This window comes from Mustela nivalis (assembly GCF_964662115.1).
Source record: "Mustela nivalis genome assembly, chromosome: 10".
Taxonomy (NCBI): Eukaryota; Metazoa; Chordata; class Mammalia; order Carnivora; family Mustelidae; genus Mustela; species Mustela nivalis.
Window position 1 is genome coordinate 68,960,130 of NC_139029.1, and position 25,447 is coordinate 68,985,576.

The 25,447-nt window shown below is 38.3% G+C and overlaps 1 protein-coding gene across 14 annotated transcripts in view; it reads right to left on the reverse strand.

Moving 5' to 3' along the window:
* Positions 1-25,447, reverse strand: part of SSX2IP (SSX family member 2 interacting protein) — a 42,800-nt gene that overhangs the window by 5,919 nt on the left and 11,434 nt on the right. For 5 of the 14 annotated variants that reach the window (XM_082688190.1, XM_082688189.1, XM_082688183.1 and 2 more), the window contains exons 2-11: positions 17,340-17,471; positions 16,260-16,429; positions 15,577-15,789; positions 12,981-13,091; positions 11,169-11,304; positions 9,218-9,293; positions 8,958-9,135; positions 5,784-5,934; positions 3,662-3,798; positions 3,154-3,327 (exon numbers count right to left, since the gene is read on the reverse strand). In XM_082688190.1, the coding sequence (XP_082544316.1) occupies positions 3,154-3,327; positions 3,662-3,798; positions 5,784-5,934; positions 8,958-9,135; positions 9,218-9,293; positions 11,169-11,304; positions 12,981-13,091; positions 15,577-15,789; positions 16,260-16,429; positions 17,340-17,382 (1,389 nt within the window). In that variant the 5' untranslated portion in view covers positions 17,383-17,471. Of the gene's footprint in view, positions 1-3,153; positions 3,328-3,661; positions 3,799-5,783; positions 5,935-8,957; positions 9,148-9,217; positions 9,294-11,168; positions 11,305-12,980; positions 13,092-15,576; positions 15,790-16,259; positions 16,430-17,339; positions 17,472-25,447 lie in introns of all 14 variants that reach the window. The other 9 variants (XM_082688187.1, XM_082688180.1, XM_082688186.1 and 6 more) reach the window with 3 other exon arrangements.

Sequence of the window (25,447 nt, forward strand, 5' to 3'; positions counted from 1 at the left end):
TAAGTAAATTATATTTAAGAAAGAAAAAAATCAATAAACAACTCATCACTATTTTCACATCTGTTTTGAGTAAACTCAAATGGACAATCCAAAAACAAAAATCATAGCATATTAGTTAAACTCCTGAACATACAGAACATTATAAATATAGAATTACAAACAACAGAAAAATATGCACTGCAAATGAATCCCTTGAGAAAAAGGAGCTGTAACTTTACCAGGCATTGCTCTCAGCCTCTACCATCTACCAGCGCCGGCAGCCATCACCACTAAACCACAAGAGGGCACATGTCAGACCTTCCCCTTTCCAACAGTTGATAATCCTAAACTCACCCTCAGCCCTCAGGTCGCTCACGCTTCCTTCTCATCCTTCCCTGGCCCCAGTGGCCCCAATGCCCACTGGCAGATAGTTTCTCCTACAGAGAGCTGGGAACAGGACACCAAGTAACCAGAGTATCTCTTGAATCAGGTGGGAGACAGAGACCCAGAAATAGGTTCCCTGAAGTTAGGAGAAAATGCTGGTGCAAATTTTCTGAGAAAGTTAGCTATTGATGAGACAGATTTTCACAGCTGTGGAGGACTTCCATGCTAGTTACTTTAAACAGAACATAGTCTTTCATTCCTAAATTCAATACAAAATCATGCATCGCCAGACATTTGAAGAAAACTAAGAGCATGACAGAAAAATAGCCAAAATAAAGAGATTGGACCAGAGATAAGATAGTTCAAGAGGCCCTTTTAAAAAAATTCTGACACTTGGGACGCCTGGGTGGCTCAGTTGGTTAAGCAGCTGCCTTCGGCTCAGGTCATGATCCCAGCGTCCTGGGATCGAGTCCCACATCGGGCTCCTTGCTCGGCAGGGAGCCTGCTTCTCCCTCTGCCTGCCTTTCTGTCTGCCTGTGCTTGCTCTCTCCCCCCATCTCTCTCTGATAAATAAATAAAATCTTTAAAAAAAAAAATTCTGACACAAATGATCAGATTTATGAACACATCTATAAAATAATATAGTGCTATATAAGGAAAAGCAAAAAATGAGGACACAAGAAAAAAAACAAATCTAAAATAAAAACTCAGTGGATGAAGGAAAGAGTTAAAAGTGAGAAAATATCTCTGAATTCAGAACATAAAGTTAATCTATAGATATAGTCAGAGGCCAACCATTTGCCTAGTAAAATCATTCCAGAATGCAAGAAAAGTTAGAGAAGGAAAAAATACAGAACTAAAGAAAATATCCCTAAATGGAAGAAATACAGTGTCTTAAGGCTGAAAAGGAGCTATGCCTAGATATATCCTAGTAAAATTTTGGAACTTTAAGATAAAAAGATGGAGAAAAGAAGGAGAGAAGGCAAAAACAAAGCAGGATATTGACAAAGTACTGTATAAGTAGGCTATATAATAACCAGGCTTCTCACTAGTAAAACCAAACAGCCGAAGAAAGGGAGTAACTCAAAGTTTTGAGAGAAAAAGTTGGAAACTAAATTCTGTATCCAGACAAACCAATCATATGAATTTATTTTTGGATATTCTAGAATTCAGTATACTTTTCACTCACACAATACTTACAAAATAATTACTCAAGAAGGTAATATAGCAAATTGAAAAAGGAACCCAAGAAAGAAGATAACATGAGAAATAACATAAGCTGAATGTGAGTCAGGAAATCATAAAGGTACAAAGAAAGTCAAGGGATTCACTACACAGGTATATATAAAAGATTCTCTTCCAGGCGGCAGTCTTAATAACACAGAATATTTTCTATGTGGCCAAATGTATTACTAGGTTAGAGAATGAACATTTACAGAATCATGATGCTGTCAGTGTTCTTTCAAGTGTTAAGTCTCAGTCTTGCCCAAAGTACTTACACCTGGATTACTTCACAGGCTAACACTTGACAATGAAAAAGAAAAGCACAGACAAAAACTGGGAAGGAGAGGGACAAGAGAAGTGGAACAAGGGTGACTCCAAGAATTTCAGCTTTCGGGGCACCTGGGTGGTTCAGTGGGTTTAAACCCTCTGTCTTCAGCTCAGGTCATGCATGATCCCTGGGTCCTGGGATCGAGCCCCACATCGGGCTCTCTGCTCAGCAGGGAGCCTGCTTTCCCTCTCTCTCTGCCTGCCTCTCTGCCTACTTGTGATCTCTGTCTATCAAATAAATAAATAAAATCTTAAAAAAAAAAAAAAAAGAATTTCAGCTTTCATTGGGATAAACGGACACTGTCTCAAGAGGAGCAAACATGAAATGGAAGCATTAAATATAATAGTTAAAGAAAAAGTCAACCATAAGAAACCGTTTTTAAAAAGTGAGGTTAAAAATGTTAATAATATGATGAAGAAGTCATATATATATATATATATATATATATATATATATACACACACACACACACACACACACACACACACAGTGAGGAACAGTATAGATGGGAGGTATGGTAAGGATAGAAATTCTTTATTTTTCACAGCAGGGGAATCAACAGACTTTTATCAAGGGGAAAAGGCTGAAGTATATTAAAGTTAAAATAGTACTTCCCAGAAGAATTACAAGTTAGTTGTTACCTCTGAGGAATGAAACTGGCAGTAAGAATGGGTGATATTTTTTCACTTTGTGGCTTTGTGAACCATGTTCAACACATTACTTCTACAATTTTTGAAAGGGAAATATGAGGGTTAACAAATTGTTCAGTTAAAAAGCGAGCTGTAGAAGGGGTATGTACATATCACTGGGGTGGGGGGGGAGAGCTTCCATTCATACTCCCCTCTCCCGCTTCCTAAACAACAAACAGGCTCTCAGTCGCACTGTCTTTTGATGCTGTAGCTACTGACAGTGGCCAGATCACAAGTGTCCAAGAGAGATCTCCTGTAGGAAGCTAAACACTCATTAGTAGAAAGCCCACCCAAAGGGGATAATGGATGCTTACGGTTTTCTAAAAAGAAAAGTTTCAATTCCCAAATCTGGTAAAGGCAGAACAATATCCTTCTAAAGTAGTTCATGTGCTTACAATCCCTTCCAGTTATAAGATCACTGGTAAAATACTTGGAAAAAACAAACACCGGATAGCAAAGAAAAAACCAAAGGCAGAACTTGGATGCAGTCTGCTGCACCTCCCTAGAACTCCCCAAAGCTCTGCAAGGAAAGCTACTTGTTGAAAATACCTCTAGGCCGAGGCGAATAGCCGCTTCTGTAAAGCTTCGTCTTTCCTTCTCGAAATTCTTTTTTTGCTCTTTAAACAGGGACCACTCTTCCTTGAGACGCTCCTTCTCTTCCAGCAAGTAACAGTCTCGTAGCAGGGAAGTGGTGTCATCGTCACACGCAGTAGCGAGCTGCTGCTATTAAATTTGGAAACATAGTAAGTTCCAGGGGGTCCCTGCAATGCTCCCCGTTAAAATTAGAGCAAGGGAAGCAGGGTCAAACTTTCAGGGAAGGAAGAAATGATGAAAACCCAGAAAGGCAAGCAAGGATTCTCATTTTCCAGCTGGCCAAGTCCCGCCTGAGGAACAGCGTACATTGTACCTGTCAGCAAGCCAAGAACTGAGCTGAGAGCAGAAAAACGACCAACGCTCCAGATCTTCTGAGATGCAGGAGGAACAATCTAGCAAGGCTCAGTTAAAATCCTGACCACTCTTCACAGGAAAACAGCTTGAAAAGGCAACTCACACCAACCTGTAAAAGCTGCTGCTGAGTTTTAATCATTTCTTTACACTGCTGAATTTCTAACTCGAGTTTTTCAGTTTCTTGTTCGTGGTCTTGTCGTGAGATGACGTCTTCATCGTTAAAACCTTCTAGATGTACCTTTGAAACTAACATAAAACCAGTCATTTGATGTAGGTTTTTACACCACTCAGTTTATGGTGCTTTTAGAATTATAGTTAAAAATCAAGGCTCTCAGAACTTCTCTTTCTAGACTCTCATAGGTTTTCCTAAAAGGTACTTATTCCCTTTGCCCTTTAAAAATTTCATAAGCTATAATAATACAACTAAATTTATAGTATTTTAGCAGTATAAAAAAATTTAAAAAGCAAAGCAACTTATTATAAGGTATTCATGACAACTACAAATTCGTACCATTTTGGGACTAAAATGATATCTTTACTAATAGTTCTACTATGAACATTTAATCTATAATCCCTACTTACCCAAGACTATGTCCTAATAACCTAAAAGCATCTGGCTTCAGCTCAGCTCATGATCCAGAGTCCAGGGATCAAGCCCTGCATTGGGCTCCCTGGTCAGCAGGCAGTCTGCTTGTCCTTCTGTCCCTCACCCTGCTCGCGCACACTCTCTCTCTCTCTCTCTCTCTCTCGCTTGCTCACTCTCTCAAATAAATAAATAAAATCTTAAAATAATGGACAATCGATATTCACAAAAGAGAAAATTAACAAATCCATAAACCACTTTGGACTCCTCTTCAAAGATCAATGCAGTGCTACAAAGCTTGTAAATTCCTACTCAACAAAGTCTAAACACACTTGCCATTTACTAAGAGATGGAGACTGACATCAATAAAATCTCATGTAAATTAATTTTGGCACAAAATGTTGCTGATTACCCTTTACTACTGAAGACAACTGACAGTGATTTTATGACTTCTGACATTTAGAATAACTTTTCTTTCAACAGACTTCATTTACTGAGCAGAAACTTTTTCTTGATTTAAAAGCATGCAAACTTTAACAAATATAAATATTAAGAATACATTCATTAGTGTAAATCTATACTATCTGCAGTGACAGGGAATGGTGTCTAAAATACAGTGTTAAATGAAAAAAGCAGTGTAGAAAAAAATATGTAATGTTCAATTTCTGTTTATATATGTGTATGTGTGTGTATATATATATATTTTTTTTAAAGATCTTATTCCATTTATTTTACAGAGAAAGAGTGCAAGTACATGTGCATGAGCAGCAGAAGGGGCAGAGGGAGAAGGGAGAGAGAGAATCTCAAGCACTCCCCACTGAGTGCAGAGCCCCACATGGGGCTCAATCCCACAACCTTGAGATCATGACCTAAGCTGAAACCAAGAGTCAGATGCTGAGCCAAACAGGCACCCCAGTTTTTTAATATATTTTTAAATAAATATTTTGTGGGTGCCTGGGTAGCTCAGCCAGTTAAGTGTCTGCCTTTGGCTCAGGTCATGATCCCAGGGTCCTGGGATCAAGTCCAACATTGGGCTCCCTACTCAGTGGGAAGTCTGTTTCTCCCTCTGCCTGCTGCTCCCCCTGCTTGTGTTCTCTATCAAATTAAGAAATAAAATCTTCAAAAAATATATATTTTGTAAATGCCTACAGAAAAATCCAGAAAGATAAGCACCAAACTGTAAAGTGTCATGAACAAGAAACAGAAACCTGAATATTCTACTTCATATATTTCTTAATTGATATTTTATATTAAACATCTATTATTCTGAAAGTAATTTAAAAATAAATTAGTAGGAACCAGGAGTATGCAAATATCTAGGAATAATAAGCAAAAGGCTCATATTTATACCATATCACGAATAAATTCTTAATTTCCAAGATTGGGAAGAGACTCAGTTCACCTTATTCAATTGTACATTGCACTCAGAATCGATGGTTCAGAGAAAGATTCACTGAGGGGAAAGTATTTCTCAGTGAGGTTCAAACCTCACCTCCAGAAGTAGATAGAAGCTTTGGTGGATTATTTCAAGCCACCAAACTGAGCTCCAGTACTTCAGGGTCTGAGCCCCTGACGTGAATTTCCAAGTGACTGAAATTAAGAACCAAGTGTCACAACTCACTTTGCAGGCACCAAGACAGTAAGTTACCTTGGTTATCAAGTTTTTCTACATGACTTTTCAAAATTCTCCACTGTTTTCTGATGCTGTTGGTAAGCTGCTCTCTTACAGTCTCACAGGAAAGGTCCCACATGCTCTCCCTACTCAGTTCCCCAGCATCTTCTTCAGCATCAGAGATAACCTATGAGCAAGAGAGATTGAGAAGGAAAGACTAGTATCTTAAAATGGCTCCAGATACTCAGACAGTAGTAATCAAACTGATTATCAGAGATACCTATCAAAATCATTTCTGTGCTGTCTCTTATGCATATATGACCTAATATTAAAGACAGAAATTCTCTAATTCAGGCCTCATCAAATATGACTTTGAATCCAAATATAGTTAGTGATAAGAGTCACGGAGCTGTGTGAGGAAGAGTTATTCTCTACTTGTCCAGTGTTATGTTAGAGCTCTCACATGCTACTTAATTCCCAAATCATGTTACAATGTGGGAAAAATGATGCTTAGAGAAGTAGAGATACTGCCCATTATCATATAGCCAAGAGGTAGAATTGAGATCTGAAGTTAGATCAACTTATCTGCCATCCTAGTCTGTTTAAAAAAAATAAACCAGTGAGGTTATCTACAAAATAAAAGCAACTGTGAATCCTATTTTTTTCATATAATTTAAAAAAATAAAACTAGGGATTCTTTTTCTTTTTACTCTACCAAGACACTAAATCATAGGAAAATACAGCAAACCACTGACAAAGAATCATACAGAATCAAAGCAGGATAAAGAACATAGGCAAAAAATACTAACATATATTATGTCAAAATAATCTGCAGCTACATAAATAATAATATGTATTATTATAAACACACACACATATCTGCATAATAATCTGCAAAGTCCTAAATTTGTTGTTAACATCCAGGAAAGTGGACAGAGATATACTTCCTTGATATGAACAATAAAATATCTTGCTGGGGAAAAAAGAAAACAGATCAAAGATGAAAGAAATGCTGATCAGACTGTTCCCACAGGCAGGTACGGCAGGAATGAGGGAGTGACTCAGAGGGGGAGAACTGTATCAAAGGCTGCCAGAGGTCAAGGTCTCCCAGGGGAAGCAGGTTGGAGCCACTAAGTTGCCTCTGGAGCTACTTGCCAGGAATTCTTCCAAGGAGCCACACCTTCTGTGTGTTAAAGCACGCCAGAATACTATAATTCCATTATTTAAAAAAATGAACAATAATTGCTTCATACTGCCCAGACTGAATGAAACTGAAACCACACACTGAAAATAAAAAATTAACTTGATTTTTGGCTATGTGTTGCAGCTATACTTAAGCACAATAATAAATTAATGAAACCTCAAGGCTACCTGGGCATTCTAAGGTTAATCTTATTCCTCTTGCTATAACAGCTCCAAAATCCTTAAAAGAAAAGAAGGAATAGAATTAAATTGCAAGAGAAAAAAATTCTAGAAAAGCAGATCTTTTAAAAACAAGAAATCTACTTAAGAGATTATTGCGTCTCCAAAGGTCAACACCTGAATTTTTAAGAATTATACAGGAGACTCCCCACTGGCTGCAGTGGCAAGGAGAGGGGAATTGAAACATCTGAGAAAGGGCTCCTTGAGTTACTCCTTACTTGCGCTGAATACACGCTGGTAATGTTAGTAAAGGTGGGGCCAAAAACTGCAGACGCTGCGGGAGTAATGGGAACTGCTCACTCTGGAGAGGGCTTTGTGCACGTACACAACAAAAAGTGACAGACTTGGACAGAAAAGGCGGAGGTCAAGCAGGTCCTGGATTGGGAGTTTCAAAGACATTCAGGTAATTTTTTTTTTTTAAAGAAGGAAAAAAGAGGTAGAAGGTGGGATGTGCTTAATCGTGATACCACAAGGTAAATAATCCCCTCATACAGGTTTATAAAATAAGTTCTGATGACTTGCTGATAATTAGCAGTCCCCATCAACTTTATTTTCAGATTTTAGTCACTTGCCTGACTCTAGAATTTAAACATGTAAAGCGATTGAGTTAAAAGAAATGTTCCCCATTACATGATTTGTTTTCAGACCTCCTTGTGTCACACACTTCTACCCCCAAAACTTGAGGAGCCAATTCAAAGGTCACTCTTGTCTGTGAGGCCTTCCTTGATTGCCACACTTCCTCTGCTCAGCACGTTTGTATCACCCTATTACAGCTCCTAAGATGTGTAACCATTACTTTGGCCTATGCCCCATCTCCCCAAAAGAGCTTCTTGAATGATGCAATGGACGGAATGTTCATGTTCCTCAATTCATGGTGAAATTCTAAGGCCCAATGTGCAGGTGTTCAGAGGTGGGGCCTTTAGGAAGTGAGGAGGTCATGAAAAGTCGTGTCCTCGTGCGTGGGATGAGTGCCCCTAAAAAGGGACTCCGGTGAGCTCCTCCTCTTCCCAGCATGGGAGGGTGAGGGTACAAGGAGCCGGCAATGTGCAACCAGGAGGACATACTCTCCCCAGACCCTGTCCCTACTAGTATCCCGAGTTCTTCCCAGCTCCAGAACAGTAAAAAATAATTTTCGGTTGTTTTTAACCACCCAGTCTGTGGTAGTTTGTTCTAACAGTCCCAAATGAGACAAAGGAAGAAGTCGAAATTCCTTTTTGCTTTTTCTTTCCGGGGACCAGAACATAAAGTTCATTCTGCAAATTTCTGGACTGAATGATGAGTTGGTTCCCAAAGTTAATAAACATTTCATTCCGAAAGTCAAGCCTGCTTAAAGTACACAATACCTAAACTATTTAGAGGATACTCAGCAGAGTAGTTAAAAACATGAACTCTGGGCTGAGACAAACTTGAATTTAAATCCTAGCTCTGTCACCTGTGATACTTGGCTAATGAGACGAGTGTGCGTCAGTTTTCTCAGCTATAAAATGGGGATAATTATGATATGCAAAACACTGAATTAGAAAAATGAAATGAGACATGTTCATAAAGTGGTTATCACAGTGTGTGGCACAGAGTAAGTCCCTGGAAGGTCACTTACATCATTTCTCAGGCCACGTCTAGAAACACACAGGAACATTCTGTTGTCATTGTCACAGTGACTAGGGGTAGCAGAGCAATGAGCATTCTGTCCAAAATACCAAGGGTGTCCCCAATGGGAATACCTAGCTACTGTCTAAATTGTTTGACTTAGCAATCCGAAACTCTATTAGAGAGGAAAGAGCCACTTACAGTTCCTGTACTATCATCTGCTCTTTCTCTAGGTTTCTGCTTTTGGGGAGAAAGAAGAGAAATCATTTCCTTTTTCATTTGCTGAAGAACCTTCTTAAGTTCAGCATTTTCCATTAGGATTTGTTTCTGACGATATTCATAATCATTCAAGAGAATTTTATACATTTCATCTTCATTCCTGAGGAAGAAACTGTCAGTATGAAAATGCAGTTATAGAAAGAACACACTAATGAAATATATCAATTTAAATGGGACCTTACCTGGCCTCAGTTTTACCCGTCCTCCAGGAGCCTCTTTTTCCATCGGCTCGCCCCACATAATTTAAAACTTCCATAGCTACAAACACGAACATGCAAAACAAAACCAATTCTTACCATACATACGTTTAAGTGTATAAAACTCTAACACACTCTATACAGACTGAACACACAAGTCAACCTGGTATAGATTAGGACTTGGGCTCAAACAGCCCGGATTTCAAGTTCCAGTTCTCCATCCCTGAGAAGCACTAAGATCTTGACCAGTTATTTAACTATGAAGCCTGTTTCTTCATCAATACAGAGGGAATAATGTAAGTATCTACCCAAGAGTTGCTGTGAAGAGTAAAAGAAGTTGTTACAACACTTAACAAAGTGATTGGTATTATTTTATTATCATTATTCATTTTATCATTGGGGTTGGCAAACTATGGCCTGCAGGCCAGCTGCCTGATTTTCTAGATACATTTCATTAACACACTGCCAGACCATGTGTTAATACTGTTTTAGCTACAAATGCAGGGGTGAACAGCTGTGACCAAAGACTATAGACTCCATAAACCTGAACATGTTTACTAGGAGAATCTTCACAGAAAAAGTCTGCCAAGCCCTGTGTTCTCATCATCAAAGGAGTCAAGGCCCCTGTGTATTACTTTCTCTTCTGTCTGGCGGGGGATGGAAGCAGTTGCCATCAGAAGGAAGTAAGAAGACAGTAAGTTACTGTAAGTTTAGACTTGATAAAATCATTACGAAACTGTCACTTCCAGTTAGGTCTGGACTAGGAAACAGTCAGACTCCCATAAAATAAGGGCTCTGTTACCAGTCACATCTTTAATAAACCTCTCTAATCAGGTGTTACATTTTATACTTCCAGCATTTCCTCCTGCTCTGTATTTAATTCATGAATGAACATGAGGTTAACCAACAAAGTTTAAATTTGATTACCTAAAGATTTTCCAATGCTGTCTTAACTGCTTATTATGCTTTCATTTTTCAGTGATTTTTATAAAATAAGCTAGCTGACTGAGTGCAAGAGCTCTGCTCCACTAGATCCATGGGGATGCCACCAGCACCAAGCCGCCTGCTGACAGCAGACACGGCCCACCACAGGACAGCCTGAGACACCTGCTCATCAGCTGTTGTGTCAGCAAGTCTCACCAAGCTCAGCTTCGAAAACCACAGTTCAGGGCATTACCGTACACTGTGGCTTAGAACACGACCTACAGTCCACCTGGAAACCACTGTCTGATAAATCAATGCTTGGATTTCCTGTGCCGTTATCTTCCCAGGCCAGCAAAACTGTATCTGCGCAGTGGTAGTCGTGCGTGTGTGTGTGTGTGCGTGTGTGCACACGTGCATGTGCACACAGTTCTACTTTTCCACCTATGTGATTTCCCTGAAATTATGCACATACTCGGATGAAGCTGCAAATTGATTTTCAAAAGAGTAACACTAGAAAAAAGTTCACCTTAAGCACAACCATAAGCATAAAATTCACAGTCCATCCTTCAGACTAGTTGCTTCAAAAATGCACAGCAACACTTATTTAAAGGAACTGATGTAAATGATTTGGTCTGATAAATAATTTTATGAACTCAATTCTAAAATCACACTTGTTTTGACACTCAAGACACTCATCTTGAGTTTTCATATGATCAGTTCTTTGTTATGGAAGATCAGAAGATCCTCTGGCTTAGTTTTTCCTCTATGGAACTACAACTGTCATATTTAAAAAAAAAATTGTAATTATATGCAACAAAGGAAGCAAAGCAAAATTATTATTTTTGCTACTGTGCTGCCTCGATTTCTAGTTTATATGGATACACACCATATACAAACAACTGCATAAAGCATAAAAATAATACTTCATGAGTTATCATGCTCCATCTATTCATTTATTTTTTAGCATATTAGCTTTATTTATTTCCTTTATATTAACCAGTTGGTTTCTTACCTATTTTTTTATCCTTCTTGTTCATAACAAGTTGATGCAGACGTTCCTTTAATTTATTATATTCACGTTCTTTTCTCTTCATATCATGATTATACTGAGTAGCTCGACTTGCAATGATATTTTGTAATTTTTGTACCTGGAAAAAAGCATTTTGGATCAAATGAATCCCTTTATGATTGATAACCACAGGTACGATTTGTAAATTCAAAAAAGAGAAGTCCTAGCATTCACCTCCTCATAAAACAGTTTATTTTAGGATTATTCTTCCTTCCCAATAACCACTGGAAATCAATTTTTAAAGTATTATTAGGTGAATTACATGAAGTCTTTACTTCTTAATTCTGAAATTTGTAGAGCTGCTAACTTCCTAAATTATTTTTCTACCTTTTCTTTATTGTGTTATGATAGTCACCATAAAATACATTAGTTTTTGATGCAGTGTTCCAAGAGTCATTGTTTATGTACAACACCCAGTGCTCCTTTTTATGCTACATACAGACTCTGCTCATTTAGAAACCAGAAACACTTAGAGAAGTATTAAAGTGATTAAAGCTTCGTCTGAAACAAGAATTAACCTGATTATCTGCAGTGACTTCCTTATACTGTGTAAATGACTTGACTCACGTGATTCCTTGTTAATCTGTGACAAACTAGCCCTAGCACATCACAACACATAAGGAGGTTTGTTTTTATCTGATCATGAACAGTTCTCAAATTAGAGTAAGTCCAAACAGCAGACATGATCCGGCTCTAACACTTGCTGAGTACCTATTATGCGTCCGGCCCTGCAGCTCCGTGTTTATATCTATGGCGGCTTCTCAGGAAGTCCTAGATAGGAAGTGTGTTCTATTCTATATAAACATTTTTAATCTCTGCTGGAGATGATGTTTAACTCAATTCCTACTAAAGATTAACTATATTCAAATCACTTATGTGTAATCTGCAGATCTAGTCAAAATTTTCAGTGAAACAACCCAAGGAAATGCATAAGCAACCTTGCAGTTTAAGATACTTCACTATCCACTAACTGCATTACTAAACAGTCAAAATATGACAAAACAATCTGCCTAAATCACTATAAAATCATGAAAGAAATAAGCTCCCCTAAAAGTCCTTAATTTTAGTTTAAAAAAAAAACATTGAAAATAAATATTGTGTCTTTATAGTTATTACATGGCCAGGGTCAAAGTGCAGAGCGGTAAGAACATAATGATTTCTTCTTATATACATTAAAAAATGGTAATTTCAAATGCATTAACTCTGTAGATCCAAATACTAAGAAGTCACTGTAGCAGAAATGAAATTAAAATCATGATGTTGATAACAATCAGAAATAAGTTTTGTAATGTGAATTGCTTTTTTTAAAAAAAATAGTAACTCTTGTGCCCATTTAGATAAGTAACTAATAGCTTGAGTGGATGAACAATGGTAGTATTTAATACAGAGATAGAAGAGGCATGTCAGATATTAAGTATAGGTATGGCCGAGAATAAAAGATCTGCATTTAAAGCACCCTGGTGCCTAAGAACAAGTTGTAATGCACCAGAGTCCAGGATGGACAGCAGAGGACACTGGCTGTCACAAGCTATGGACCAATATACTAAACTCCATGAATCCACTTGGGGTTGGGGGTGCCAGGGAGAGGTCCTGAGCTCAGTTAAATATGCTGCAATGCTATACACAGAGGTGCACTGTACCAGTCTGACAAAGGATGAATTAATGTTCTTGTTTTAAAGTGGGGTATGGTCATGTCAAATCCAAAAGGAAAAAAAAAAATCATTTAAACTTCATCTTCAATAACTGACAACCCACCTCATCTTTTTCATTTTTCAGTAGCTGATGCAAATTCCGGTTCTTGCACTGTAACTGTCTGTCTCTCTCCTGAAGCCCAATCATTTCTCTCCTGGAGGTTTCCAGTTGTTCCTAAAACATCCACATGCAACTGTGATTAAAATTGACATAGGACTCGGAATAAATGAATTCTTCAAAGATTAGTAAAAACAGCGTACACAAACTAGGATTTGTTAGCTAGAACTGCTGTTTAATGGCACACAAAATGTTCACTTAAAACAATATAAGACAATACTGTAAGGTTATAAATTTACTTAAGTTTAAATGTCATATGGCAATTTCTTAAAATACCAACATTTTTTATATATATACAAATGAGTTTCAAAGTGCATCCCTTGAAAGACAATCTTCACTTATTCCAGTGATGCTGCCACTGGACGCTTTTTAAATCTCCTTTTCGGACTCTTTAGCACTTCTACAGTCTACGGTACATTCTTTGAGAAAGAATCAAATTGATGTGGAGCTTCTTTAGGAAGCTCTTTAGGAAGACGTGGAGCAAAATGGGAACCGTTCAGGTCAGAAAGGGTAGGAATCCAGCACAACATCTGTTCTCCCTTGCAAGTGCTAACCTCTGAAGATTTTTTTTTCCAGAAGGGAATGGCAGCATTGCTGGAATCAGTACAAGATAAGATGTTCATTTTGAATTCATTCCACACATTTCCTGAGGAAATGTGCCAAGTTCTGCATGAGGCCACTGGGATATTTTTAAAATCCTCTTATCTTTATAAAATATAAAAGTCACTCAAGTTATGGCATAACTGACCACAAATAACAACTTGCACAATACCTATAACAATGGGCCTCAAGGAGAGTTAGGAATTTGTGAAATTTAGGAACACACCTCCGATAACTCCAAAGTTACCAGAATTTTTGGCACCTTCTTCTTCAAAATGTTTATGACTTCCTATCATGCCAGACCATTTGGAATGACTAAACTTAGAGGCACTGGGCCAGTTGCTATGTCCCATATATGTCAAATCAGATTCACTTTGAGTGATTATCAACGGTTTACTTGAACTCCCATCAGCCCTGCAAATCTACACACCCCCCTACTACATCACTTATCTCATACTATCATCCTTTATAAACCTGAGACAGATACTGAGCCGGTATCCTAAATTCATGACTCTCTTATTCCCCAAATTCAATTTTTCATAAAACTTTACCCATTTTACCTCCCACATTTGCTTCATATTTCACTTTTAACCTCTCCACTGGTGCTAGCTTAGTTCAAGTCCAAAACCTCTCTGGCTCTGGCAGCTGCTAAGGCCTGCTAACAGCTGTCCTTTCCACCAAGACTTCTGGGCTCCCCACCTCTGTCCCAAATACAAATCTGCCCCTTCCCCATAGTTTCTCCACCATATTGCCAGGCTGATATCTACCTGATACCAATGATACCTTCTTCTCACTTACATTCCTTGGTGCCTTCGCATTTCTGCACGGAGCCTCTCACATCCTCGGATGCCTGGGGCCCGGTGTCACCTCTGTCATTCATCATCATCATCATCCACTTCAGCCCCTACAGAGCTACTGACTATTCCCTGAAAGTCAAATGCTCTTTCCTACCTCTATGCTTTCTACAGGTTATATACCCTCTGCCTAAAACACCTTTTCCAAACAGTAGCAAATTTATACTTACTCCTCCAACTTGAGATCAAATGTGAACTCTCTGTGAAGTGTCCCCTCACCTCCCACGCAAAGAACAACTAATGAAGCAAATAATTATGGTTCAATGTATCTCCTTCCATTATGCTACAATCTGCTTGGGAGCAGGGACCGGGTTCACTCCTCTGTGAAACCCAGTGTGCCTGGCGCAAAAATACTCAATAAATTTTGCTCAATGAATTGAATGAATCGTATACTAGATCCAGAAGCTCTTCAAGGACAGATCAGCAACTTTTACCACTGAACAAACATTTCTGTCCAGAGAAAAATACCAGATTTTGGCTCAGGTCAAATTAAAAGAGAAGAATTAGAAGATTTCCTGGAAAACATTCTATACTCTGGGCTGTCCTAATAAGCAACCCCTCAGAGGAAAGGTTAAACAGGTCTGGATCACCAATATCATTGTGTAATTATTCACTAGCTACTTAAACATTTGGCAAAGGTTACCCATGTATAAAAAGGTTTTTTTTTTTTTAATTTTTTATTTTTTATAAACATTTATTTTTATCCCCAGGGGTACAGATCTGTGAATCACCAGGTTTACACACTTCACAGCACTCACCAAAGCACATGGACATTGGGGAGGGTATAAAAAGTTTTAATGCAGAATTACAGCCTTCAAGTGCACTCTAATTCGTAAGACCTTCCCTAGGTCTCTCTGATTAAGATTAAAGTATTATCCATAACTCACAGCCTTTTTATAACCTTGGAGGCCACTAACTACCCCCTCCAGCTCACCACAGATCCCCCCTTCAGGAATGACCTCTATCCTTCAGGCATTGTAGGATGTATGTATAAAACCCAAAAAATGTTAAAGAGAAAACAGCTATCACTTAGCTTAGCTTATGAGACATTTGGCTTATTGTAATACAGGTCGACATGCAAGTTCTACCTTAAGTTTTGCATAGCAGTTCTGCAGATGGTCCATATCACTTCCCAGTTTCAGATTCTGTGTTTCTACATTTTCCTGAGCTAGAAGATTCTTCCGCTGAAGTACAAGTAGCTCATTCATACAATTTAAAACAGCAACTATATTTAATTCTCTCTTTGTGTCTTTACCTTTGGATTCTTCATATAATGAAGGAAAACCGAAAGTAGTCAATTCCTGGTAAGAGAAAATGTTTTCTTCAAAGTTGGTTACCAAATGACTTAGTATAGAAACAAAAGATAGAAATCTTTTCTCAGAAATAATAAAAACTATCCTAAGTTAAGAAAACTGTAAATATCCTAAAGGACAAAAAACTGAGAGAACTGAGAGAGGCTCTTTTTAGCCTCTACTCTACAAGTGCCTGTGTCCTGGACAAGGAACTTAGTGTATCAGTAAAATAATGGAGAGAGTCCAGCGGAGAAGTCTCTAGGGCAATGTGGAGGCCACCCTGCTCCTGATAAACATGTTTACCATGTACTCACATGGAATGCTCACCACAGTTCTTTGCCTGTCTCATATGTTGTAAGGCCCAGGCCAAGTCATAACAATATACGTGTGCTTGACAAGTGCTTTCTCATAACTTTGATATGTTTTGTTATATAACATGATTCAGGCTATTGCTTCTCACACACAAAATTTTTTTTTACCTGATCAAGATACGAAATACTTTGTTCAATATTCTCTTCTGTGCAGAAGGCACTGAAAAAACTGTGCACATTTTTTGATAAAGGTATTGAAGAACATAGCACTTGCTGTGAGTATAAACTTGATGGAGACATCTTTGTTTCTGAGGTATATTGACAGATATTTTTGCTTTCTGAAAGAATAAAAGGCATTTACTTAAACAACTTAAAAAAACGTGCAAAGCAAACTACCTCCATTACCAAAGATTTTGAATTATATAAATATTTTTAACAATTTTCAAATTAAGGCAAAACTGTTCTTTGTATGAAAACTACATACAGTTGACCCTTGAACAACACAGGGGTAAGGGGCACCAAACCCTCACGCAGCAGAAAAGCTGTGTGCTACTGGTGACTTCCACAAAACTACACAGCTAACAGCCTACTGATGACAAGAAGCCTTTCCAGTAACAGCTGATTCACACATATTTTGCATGTTATATGCACAACATTAGTATATTCTTACAATAAAGCGAACTGGGGAAAAAAGTTACTAAGAAAGTCATAAGAGAAAATACATTTACAGTATTATATTACATTTATCGAAAAAAAAATCCATGTATAAATGGACCCACACGTTTCAAACCCATGTTATCCAAGAGTCAACTGAACTTTTTTCCAAGAAGATACGAGAGTGCCCTTAGTAGGCATGTTAAGCTACAATATACGACTTTAATTTATAGTATTTCAGACTTATAAAAATAACAGATAAGAATCACCTGAGTCAAAGGTCATGTATTAAAGGAACAAATTACAGCAACATATTGAAGTAGCCAATAAATTTATTTCAAACACATAAACATTCTTCTCCAAAATAATAACAAACCATCATCTATCAAAGGCACTGAACCCCACTAATTATGGCACAATTCTTAGCTTTCCCATATGAATTTTCTGAAGATAAAAGTTGGATATTTTACAACTATTTATGTCTCTCTCTAGTCACATCTTCAATACTTATGGTAATTATTTTACAGTTTCATTTAAAAATTCACCACTACAATTAAAACCACTTTAGTTTACACTCCTTTTAGACTCTATTACCTGAAGACAGATGTGGGTCTGTAACAGTCATCCACTCTCCCATAGCAGTCACCAGAGCCAGGCTACCTGAGGAACCAGTTCAACAGTGAAACATTCAGTCCAGCTGCTGTCACCCTTCTATGTAGGCATCTCCTTAAAAAACAAATTGTAAAACAGTAGCATTTAACCAAAAATATAAAAGCAAATATAAAATCAATGGGTAAAAAGGATTTTGCATTATTTATTTCCATATACTCCCATATAGAGCATGGTAGAGCTCATTATAACCGTGTGTGTATGTGTGTATGTGTATGTGTGTATGTGTGTGTGTGTGGTGTGTGTGTTTAAGAATCAGGAGTAAAGGGTTATCGAGTTCTACCAAGGTATTCACATTACTTCATATACAAAGTACACAGTACATGATTTGACTCACAATGTAAATCTAAGGTACAACATGGTACTAAACATGGTACTAAAAAAGATTTCGATATATCCTTAAAAATAAAATACAAGCTATTTCTACAGATAAGAGGATGAAAAACTTCTTAGCTAGCATTTTCATTTTTTGTTTTTACTAACTACATGAGCAGAAAAAAAATTTTTTATTTACTATAGAAAAAGCATACTTCCCCACACTGTTCTCCAGACAGATCACATCAATTCATCCCACTACCAGAAATTTGGCAATGTGTATCACATCTTACAAACAAAATATATTTTGACCCAGAAATACCACTTTTAAAATCTTATCCTAAGAAAAAAATGATTTGTGCTTGCTTTGGCAACACATCCACTAAAATCAGAACAATACAGAGATCAGCATGGCCCTGCACAAGGATGATGACATGCAAATTCCTGAAGCGTACCCTGAAACCAATATTACACTGTTACATTAACTAACTGGAATTTAAATAAAACCTTAGAAAAGAAAAAAAAATTATTTGTACAGGGGCGCCTGGGTGACTCAGTAGGTTAAGCCTCTGCCTTTGGCTCAGGTCATGATCTCAGGTCCTGGGATTGGGCTGCATCAGGCTCTCTGCTCAGCAGGGAATCTGCTTCCCCCTCTCTCTGGCTGCCTCTCTGTCTACTTGTGATCTCTCTGTCAAATAAATAAAACCTTTTAAAAAAATGATTTGTACAAAGATTCATCTACACGTTGCTCTTGATAATGTCAAAAAACTGGAACTAGCTTACATGCTCCACAGGAGCCTAGTTAAATAAATGACACATTTATACAACAGATCACCTTTAAACACAACCATGTGGAATTAGGGTGGGCTACCGATACATATGAATGAAGTGGACCAAGTCTAAGGACCTTCCATGTAACCATTTCACACAAATTTTTAGCTTACCGTCACTTTTCTACTTTTTTAGAGAGAAAATGGAAGAAATAAATATTTCTCCATCATAAAAAAATTCAAATGAAATTATAAATGGCAACTAGGAACTGATTTCAAAGTTAGGGGTAGAAGGAGGACTGAAGGCTACAGGCAAACTGGAGAGCACTGGTGCCACCACTCTGGACACCTGCTTCTCAGCTATAATACATTATTATGGCCATATAATGGCCAAAAGAGAAAACAGATCGTGTGTTGCTACCTTTCCATCATTCAAGGGATGTTGGAATTCTGAATTTTTATGTGAAATCTCGCAATTCGTAAATGTGAGGAGCTACTTAAAAAGATTATGCAAGGTACCCTATGGGAAGGGGACGCAGCTGGAAGCAGGATGTGAGAGAGCCTTTTGCATCTTGAGCTCAGAGAAGGCTGCACAAGCCACCATACTGTACACTTAAGATCTGGGCACTTGACTGGATGTAAATTATATTTCTAATGGCTGTTTTTTTTAAAAAAAAGACTTTATCTATTTATTTGACACACAGAGATAGAGAGTACGCACAAGTTGGGGGGGCAGCAGGGAGAGGGAGAGGGAGAAGCAGGCTCTCCACCGAACAGGGAGCCTGGCGTGGGACTGGATCCCAGGGCCCTAGAATCGTGACCTGAGCCTAAGGGAGCCACTTAATTGACTAAGCCATTCAGGAGCCCCTAACGACAACATTTTTTAATAAGCCAAGTAAAATAAGTCTTTAGGCCAGATCTGGACTGTGAATCAGAGTTCACAACCCCTATTCTGAATATTTAAAACTGTGGAGAAATAGGGGTGCCTTGGTCAGATAAGCGTCTGCCTTCAGCTCAGAGCCCAGAGGTCAGGACCCGCATTGCATCATCAGACTCCCTGCTCTGAGGTGCGGGAATCGGCTTCTCGCCCTCCGTCTGCTCTTCAACCTCTCCTGCCCCCGCTCATGCTTTCTGTCGCTTGCTCCCTCTCTCAAATAAATAAATAAATCTTTTTTAAAGAGATTATGTAGAAATATTCATAATGGAATGCTGAAGTGAGATGAAAATTTTCATTCATTCGATAGATTTTTAAATGTGCTGCTACATGACAGGCACACTCTTTTAGGCACAGGGGAGGCCCTGCCCTCAAGTTCACATTCTAGTGGGGGGTGGAAACAGATAACAAAGCAATAAATTAACATAACAGAGAGTGATGGGAACTATAAAGAAAACAAAATACAGTAACGTGAGGGAGTACTGGAGTGGGATATTCAGATTCACCAAGGTTGGCTGCACCGGGATGCGGATATTTGATAATATACAGTCAGCCACAAGATGATCAATGACCAGAGCAGACCAGGTAGAGGAAACAGCAGGTACAAAGACCCAAAATGGAAACGAACTTGGTAAGTATGAAAACCATAAAGAAGGCCAGTGCCTTTGGAGCACAGTACACAAGGATAGACGGCAGGAAGCTGAATTTTCTCTAAGTTGCGATGAAAAGCTAGTGAAGGACTTTAGGCAGGAAAGCCAACAGGATCTTCTTTAGGGTGTGAAAAAGATCCCTTTCAGCTACTCTACCCTCTACCCTCTTGCGTATATTTATTACAGGTGGGCGACAGTGGGAGGCTGGAAGATATTGGGCCACTGCAATAGTTCAGGCAAGAAGGCCAGTTTTCACTACAGCTCGATCAGAAGCAGACACAGATGGATAAACCAGGAATGGGTTCTGGAGATAGAACCTTCAGAACTTGGAAGACGGAATGAAATATGGGCAAAAGAGAAATCAAAGATGCCTCCTAGGCCACAGAGTGGCCTGCCACATACACTAGTGCAAATGCTGCTGTGTGGTGTATTACATGTTAGTGTCACACACATACAGGGGGTTACCCGGTCTGGCATGGACTCTTGATATTTTTTTACTCTTGTGCCTTATTGAGAGTACCCTGAACTCTTCCCCCTGTCCTTATATGGCTGCCATCAGCCACAGGAGGAACAGGATAAAGATTGAGTCTGTACCAAAATGACAATGATTTTACTTTTCACTTCCAGAGATAGCAGGCATAAACAAAACGGGATCTACGGGACAATAAACCCCTCCACTCTAACCCAGCTCTACTTTGGCTAAGTTACTCAACCTTTCCAAGCCCTAGTTTCCTCACTGGTGACATAATAATGACTTTCACTTCACAGTTTCCCCAGAGGATTAAGTGAGATCATGCACATAAAGAAGTATTCAGCACACGGCCTGGCATATGGGACACACGAAATGAGTGTCAGTTGGTTGTCTTCGTCACCACCATCACCACCATCATCTGGATACAGATCTGTTTGGTTTAAATGACAGAATTTCAAAACCTGCAACAAAAAAGGCTCTTAATAAAAGCTGAGCATCTTAGAAAATGTGGGGACAGATATACTCATAAAAACACGTTGGGCCATGGGGTTAATTCTTTGTATTCGTTAGGCTGAGGGCAGGGATGGGATCAGAAGAAAATACACACAGACACTTTTCCAAGACCACCTTGTTCCTGTTGTTTTTTTAAAATAAGACACAACACTGCCTTACGTGCCTTTTCTCATCATACAGAAAGATGAACCACCAAAATGTCTAATATACATCCATCCTTTAAAGTTGTAATTTCAGTCAGTTATTCTTCTCCCTGAATTCAGCTCTCCCGCATCAACAGGTTTAGGCAGTGAATTGTTCCCTGCCCTGTAATTAGAATAACAAAAAACAAACAAACAAAAACAACAACCGACTCTGAAATATTCAGGTCTAGTCAAATGTTCATAATGAAAACCCAGACTCCACTTTGAAGCACTACAAAACAAAGAAGTCACCAAAAGTATATGATTTCACACAATCTTACAGTTTCTACAAATTCTCTTCTGTTCAATGATGCACCAAATAACACATTAGGAGGGTGCTTGTGATAAAAGTTACCTAACCAGACTATAATATCCAAGCCAAAACCAAGAGACTAATTTAAGCAAGTTACTCTATTCTAGCTCAAGCAGTCAAATTTCACTGTTGAAGGTTACAAACTATTTTATAAAGATACGATAATCAATACGAATTTCAAAAGCAAAAGGAAAAAGGTAACAGAAGCAACTCTGCTTTGCATAAGTCTAATACTGTCACAGGTGCATTACAACCTGAAAGCTACAAAAGCAGCCAAGAAGGACTCGGTTAAAGCTGAGTGCTGGAGCACACAGTGAAGTTCCACACTGTAGACTAATCAAGTCAGAGCGAAGCATTCGAAAGTGGACCATGCACACGGATGACAAGTAATACAAGAACGAACCTGGGTATAACTAGCATTTTTATTACAGGTTTCATTATAGAAGAAGAAAGGGAAGAAGCTGACAGTAAATCACATTTTGGTTCAAGTAACCCCCATTTCTCTCTTTACATCAATGGTTAGGGAAGCCACCCAGATTCTAAGACAGGTCACCTTCAGGAGTGAATTTTATGAGCAAATCCAGAAGATTAAACAATTTGGCCACCCTGTAAAAGTCATTTTATTCATCTAAGATTGTTGAGGAATAACCCTGAAATAATTTAAAGTAAGAAAAACAAATCTATAAAGTAACCCATAAGAATTCGTCCTCCTAATCTTTAAGTCAGACAGACATGCATTTATTCCTTCCTAGAGGATAACATGTACAGAGGCACCTAATAAACTTCCTTGATCCCAAGAATTTCTCAATGTACATTCCAGTCAGTCAGGCTACATAACAGAAAATCTTACTAATTGCAGAAACCCTGCAATAACTCCAGTTAAAATGCTATCTTACTATTTTCTGAGGAACTACTTTGGTTTCCCTAACGTGTTGCCATATTTCGGATGTAAATAAGCAAGGGCACTGTGGTCTTTCCTGGATAAAAGGATTACGCAGACCTTAAGAATTATCTAACAGCATTTTCTAGGTTAAAATCCTGACAGAAAATTGGGAAGTAGTGAGACATTTGAACTTAATATAATTATACCCTTTCTGAAATGAAGATTTTAATAAGTTTCATAAATCTACCATTCTTCATGTCAAAACACTTTCTTTCATATATATTTCCCTATATTATAGACAGAAAACTTGGGCTCAGGGACACTAACAGGACTGCCTAAGGCCACCATTTCTAATCGGTTGTGAAGCCTGGACATCGATCTGTTCTTCAAAAATGCTTTTATCACTCTGTCACCACGTAACATATCTACACTGCATGCAAACCTCTATTTAAAAGAATACAAAAGATTTCTATCAAACTTCTTTAAAAGAATGAGTCCCGTATCAGGCTCTCTGCTTGGCAAGGAGCCTGCTTCCCTTCCTCTCTCAGTCTGCCTCTCTGCCTACTTGTGATCTCTGTCAAATAAATAAATAAAATCTTTTAAAAAAATAAATAAATAAAAGAATGAGTCCTACAGTTCACCTGAAATTATTCCACTCAGAGCATACAATCCTTAAGGGGACTTGCCTACTACTTAAATTGAGGCATACTTACAAACTGCTCTGCTACACCACAAACAACAGCTTTTTTCTCACTTAGAAACACTATGCTTTAAAAAAGTTTAAAAACAATTTTCAGAAAGGAGATCAGTTCTATAGAAAGTTTAATGAGGGTGAAATAACTCATCTTCCCGTTTTAAAACAACATCAAAACTCAAAAGTTTATAGATGTTCAGTAAAAATATTTGTGGTTCAGGTTAATCACACCCCCCCCCCCATCAGAAAAGTTCCTTGGCTAGTTTTTCCTCTTCCTTTTATCCAGAAGAGGGGGGGGGGGAGAATGTAGGGAAGGAGGGTCTCAAGGTCTCAATATACAATAATCACTTGTAAAATCTGGGGGTAGGCAGCCTCTGAGATGGCTCCCAACTATTCCTGTTAACTGGTGTACACACGTTAGGGTGCCTCTACTCCCTGGCTGTGGGCTGGATTTAGTGGCTAGCTTCTAACAAATAGAATACAGCAAGAGGATTTCTTTTCCAAATTTAGGTGATTAAAAGACATGGCTTCCTTTTGGGATCACTTATCATCCATTGTCTCTCGGATCCCTCTTTCTGTCATGAAAGAGCAGCCCCATGACAGGCTGGTGGGGCAAGGTTAAAGGATGTCTCCAGACAACAGCCTGGGAGGACCTGCAGCCTGCCCAGAGTCACAGAGTGAGTTTAGAAGTATTCTTTCTCCTGGAGTTAGACCTTAATGGCTGCAACCTTGACCAATACCTCAACCACCACCTAGTGAGAGCTCCTCAGCTACAGGCATCCAGACAAGCCACACCCAGATTACTGATTGACAGAAACTGGAAAATAAATATTGGTGTTTCAAGCTGCAAAGTTTTAGAGTAATTTATTATGCAACAATAGATAACCAAGATAAGATTTTTAAAATATATATACATTTCTGAGTCCCTTCCATAATTCATCTGTCTTTAGCTGAAACATAACTAAAGTGACATCATATACTACAAGTGCAACAATCAGCTTTATGACAATATCACTCAGTAGTACAATTAATCACTCTATATTATTATAGGTGGATGCCTCCCTCAATGGTTTATGAAATTCTACAGGAAGTTATGGGCTTTCCTACAGGGTAGGGATCTTTGTTGAAACAAACAGTGCCTGAAACAAAGCAGGTGCTCAGTAAATGTTTATAAAATGAACTGCGTCCCACATATGGCCCACCCACTTCCAGCCTGCGCTTTCCTTTCTCCTAACCCAAATCTAACACTTTTTCCAAGCCCAGAACAACCACCACCATTATTCCTTCCACACAGGTTCTCTTGATTCTCTACTAATTTGTTTCATCGTTCCTAGACTCTCACGTACTACACATTTCACACTCCTGTATTCCCTCCACTAATCTTAACAGAGCAAGACTCAGTAACTCAGGTAAATCAAAATGTTCACTCCAGCAAGCACCGGCAGATAAAGGAAAACAGCAATGGAAAAGAGGCAGAAGATGTGAGTCCTTAAAAGGAAAGTATTACTCTCTTCATCTTCTAAGTCTCTAACACATCTACCAGCTGAGAGAGAGCTCAACAGAAACATAAGCAGTGTCTTGATTATAAGATTTCCTTCACACAATACAATATTTTAAGTATTCTTTTCAAGTTCATTTGATATTCAAACTTGAGAAGGCGCAACTGCCTACCTAGTCAGAAGTCTAAAACTTCAATCAAGTGTATGGAAATAAAAGACTTTCATTATACAGGAAAGCAGTAACAGTATACCATCTAGGTTTCTAAATATTGTATAGGACTTGTAACCTATTAAACATTTGGGCAAAATCTCACAAAGTCAGAGTTACCAAATTGTTAGGCTAAGAAAATAAAATCATTAAAACAAAACCTTTAAATAGTGTTCCTATCTTACAAATGTCATAAAAATTAAAAATTGTTATCAGCATATTTTAAATAGATGTCATTACTCTCAAAAAGCAAATATATGATTTAAAAATTAATACCACCATCTATATGTCTGTTCAAAGGAGAATACAGATTTTAATTCCATTAAATATACTGCTGTTGCCTTACACAAAACCATTCAGGTGTGCACTTCAGTGTAGAAACACACTAATTCAACTTCTGAGAAAATGCATCTTTTACAAATTTAAAATCCAAACGAATTCATTGGAGTGGCAGAATTTAATAGTGTACTTTCCCACAGAAACAAATTCCTCCTAACTTAAAATTGAATAATATCTGAATGGCTGAAACTCAAACCTCGGTGTTCCCTTCACCACCTGCCCCTCTTGGCTGGGTCTGTGGCTCCAGGGACTGACACCCAG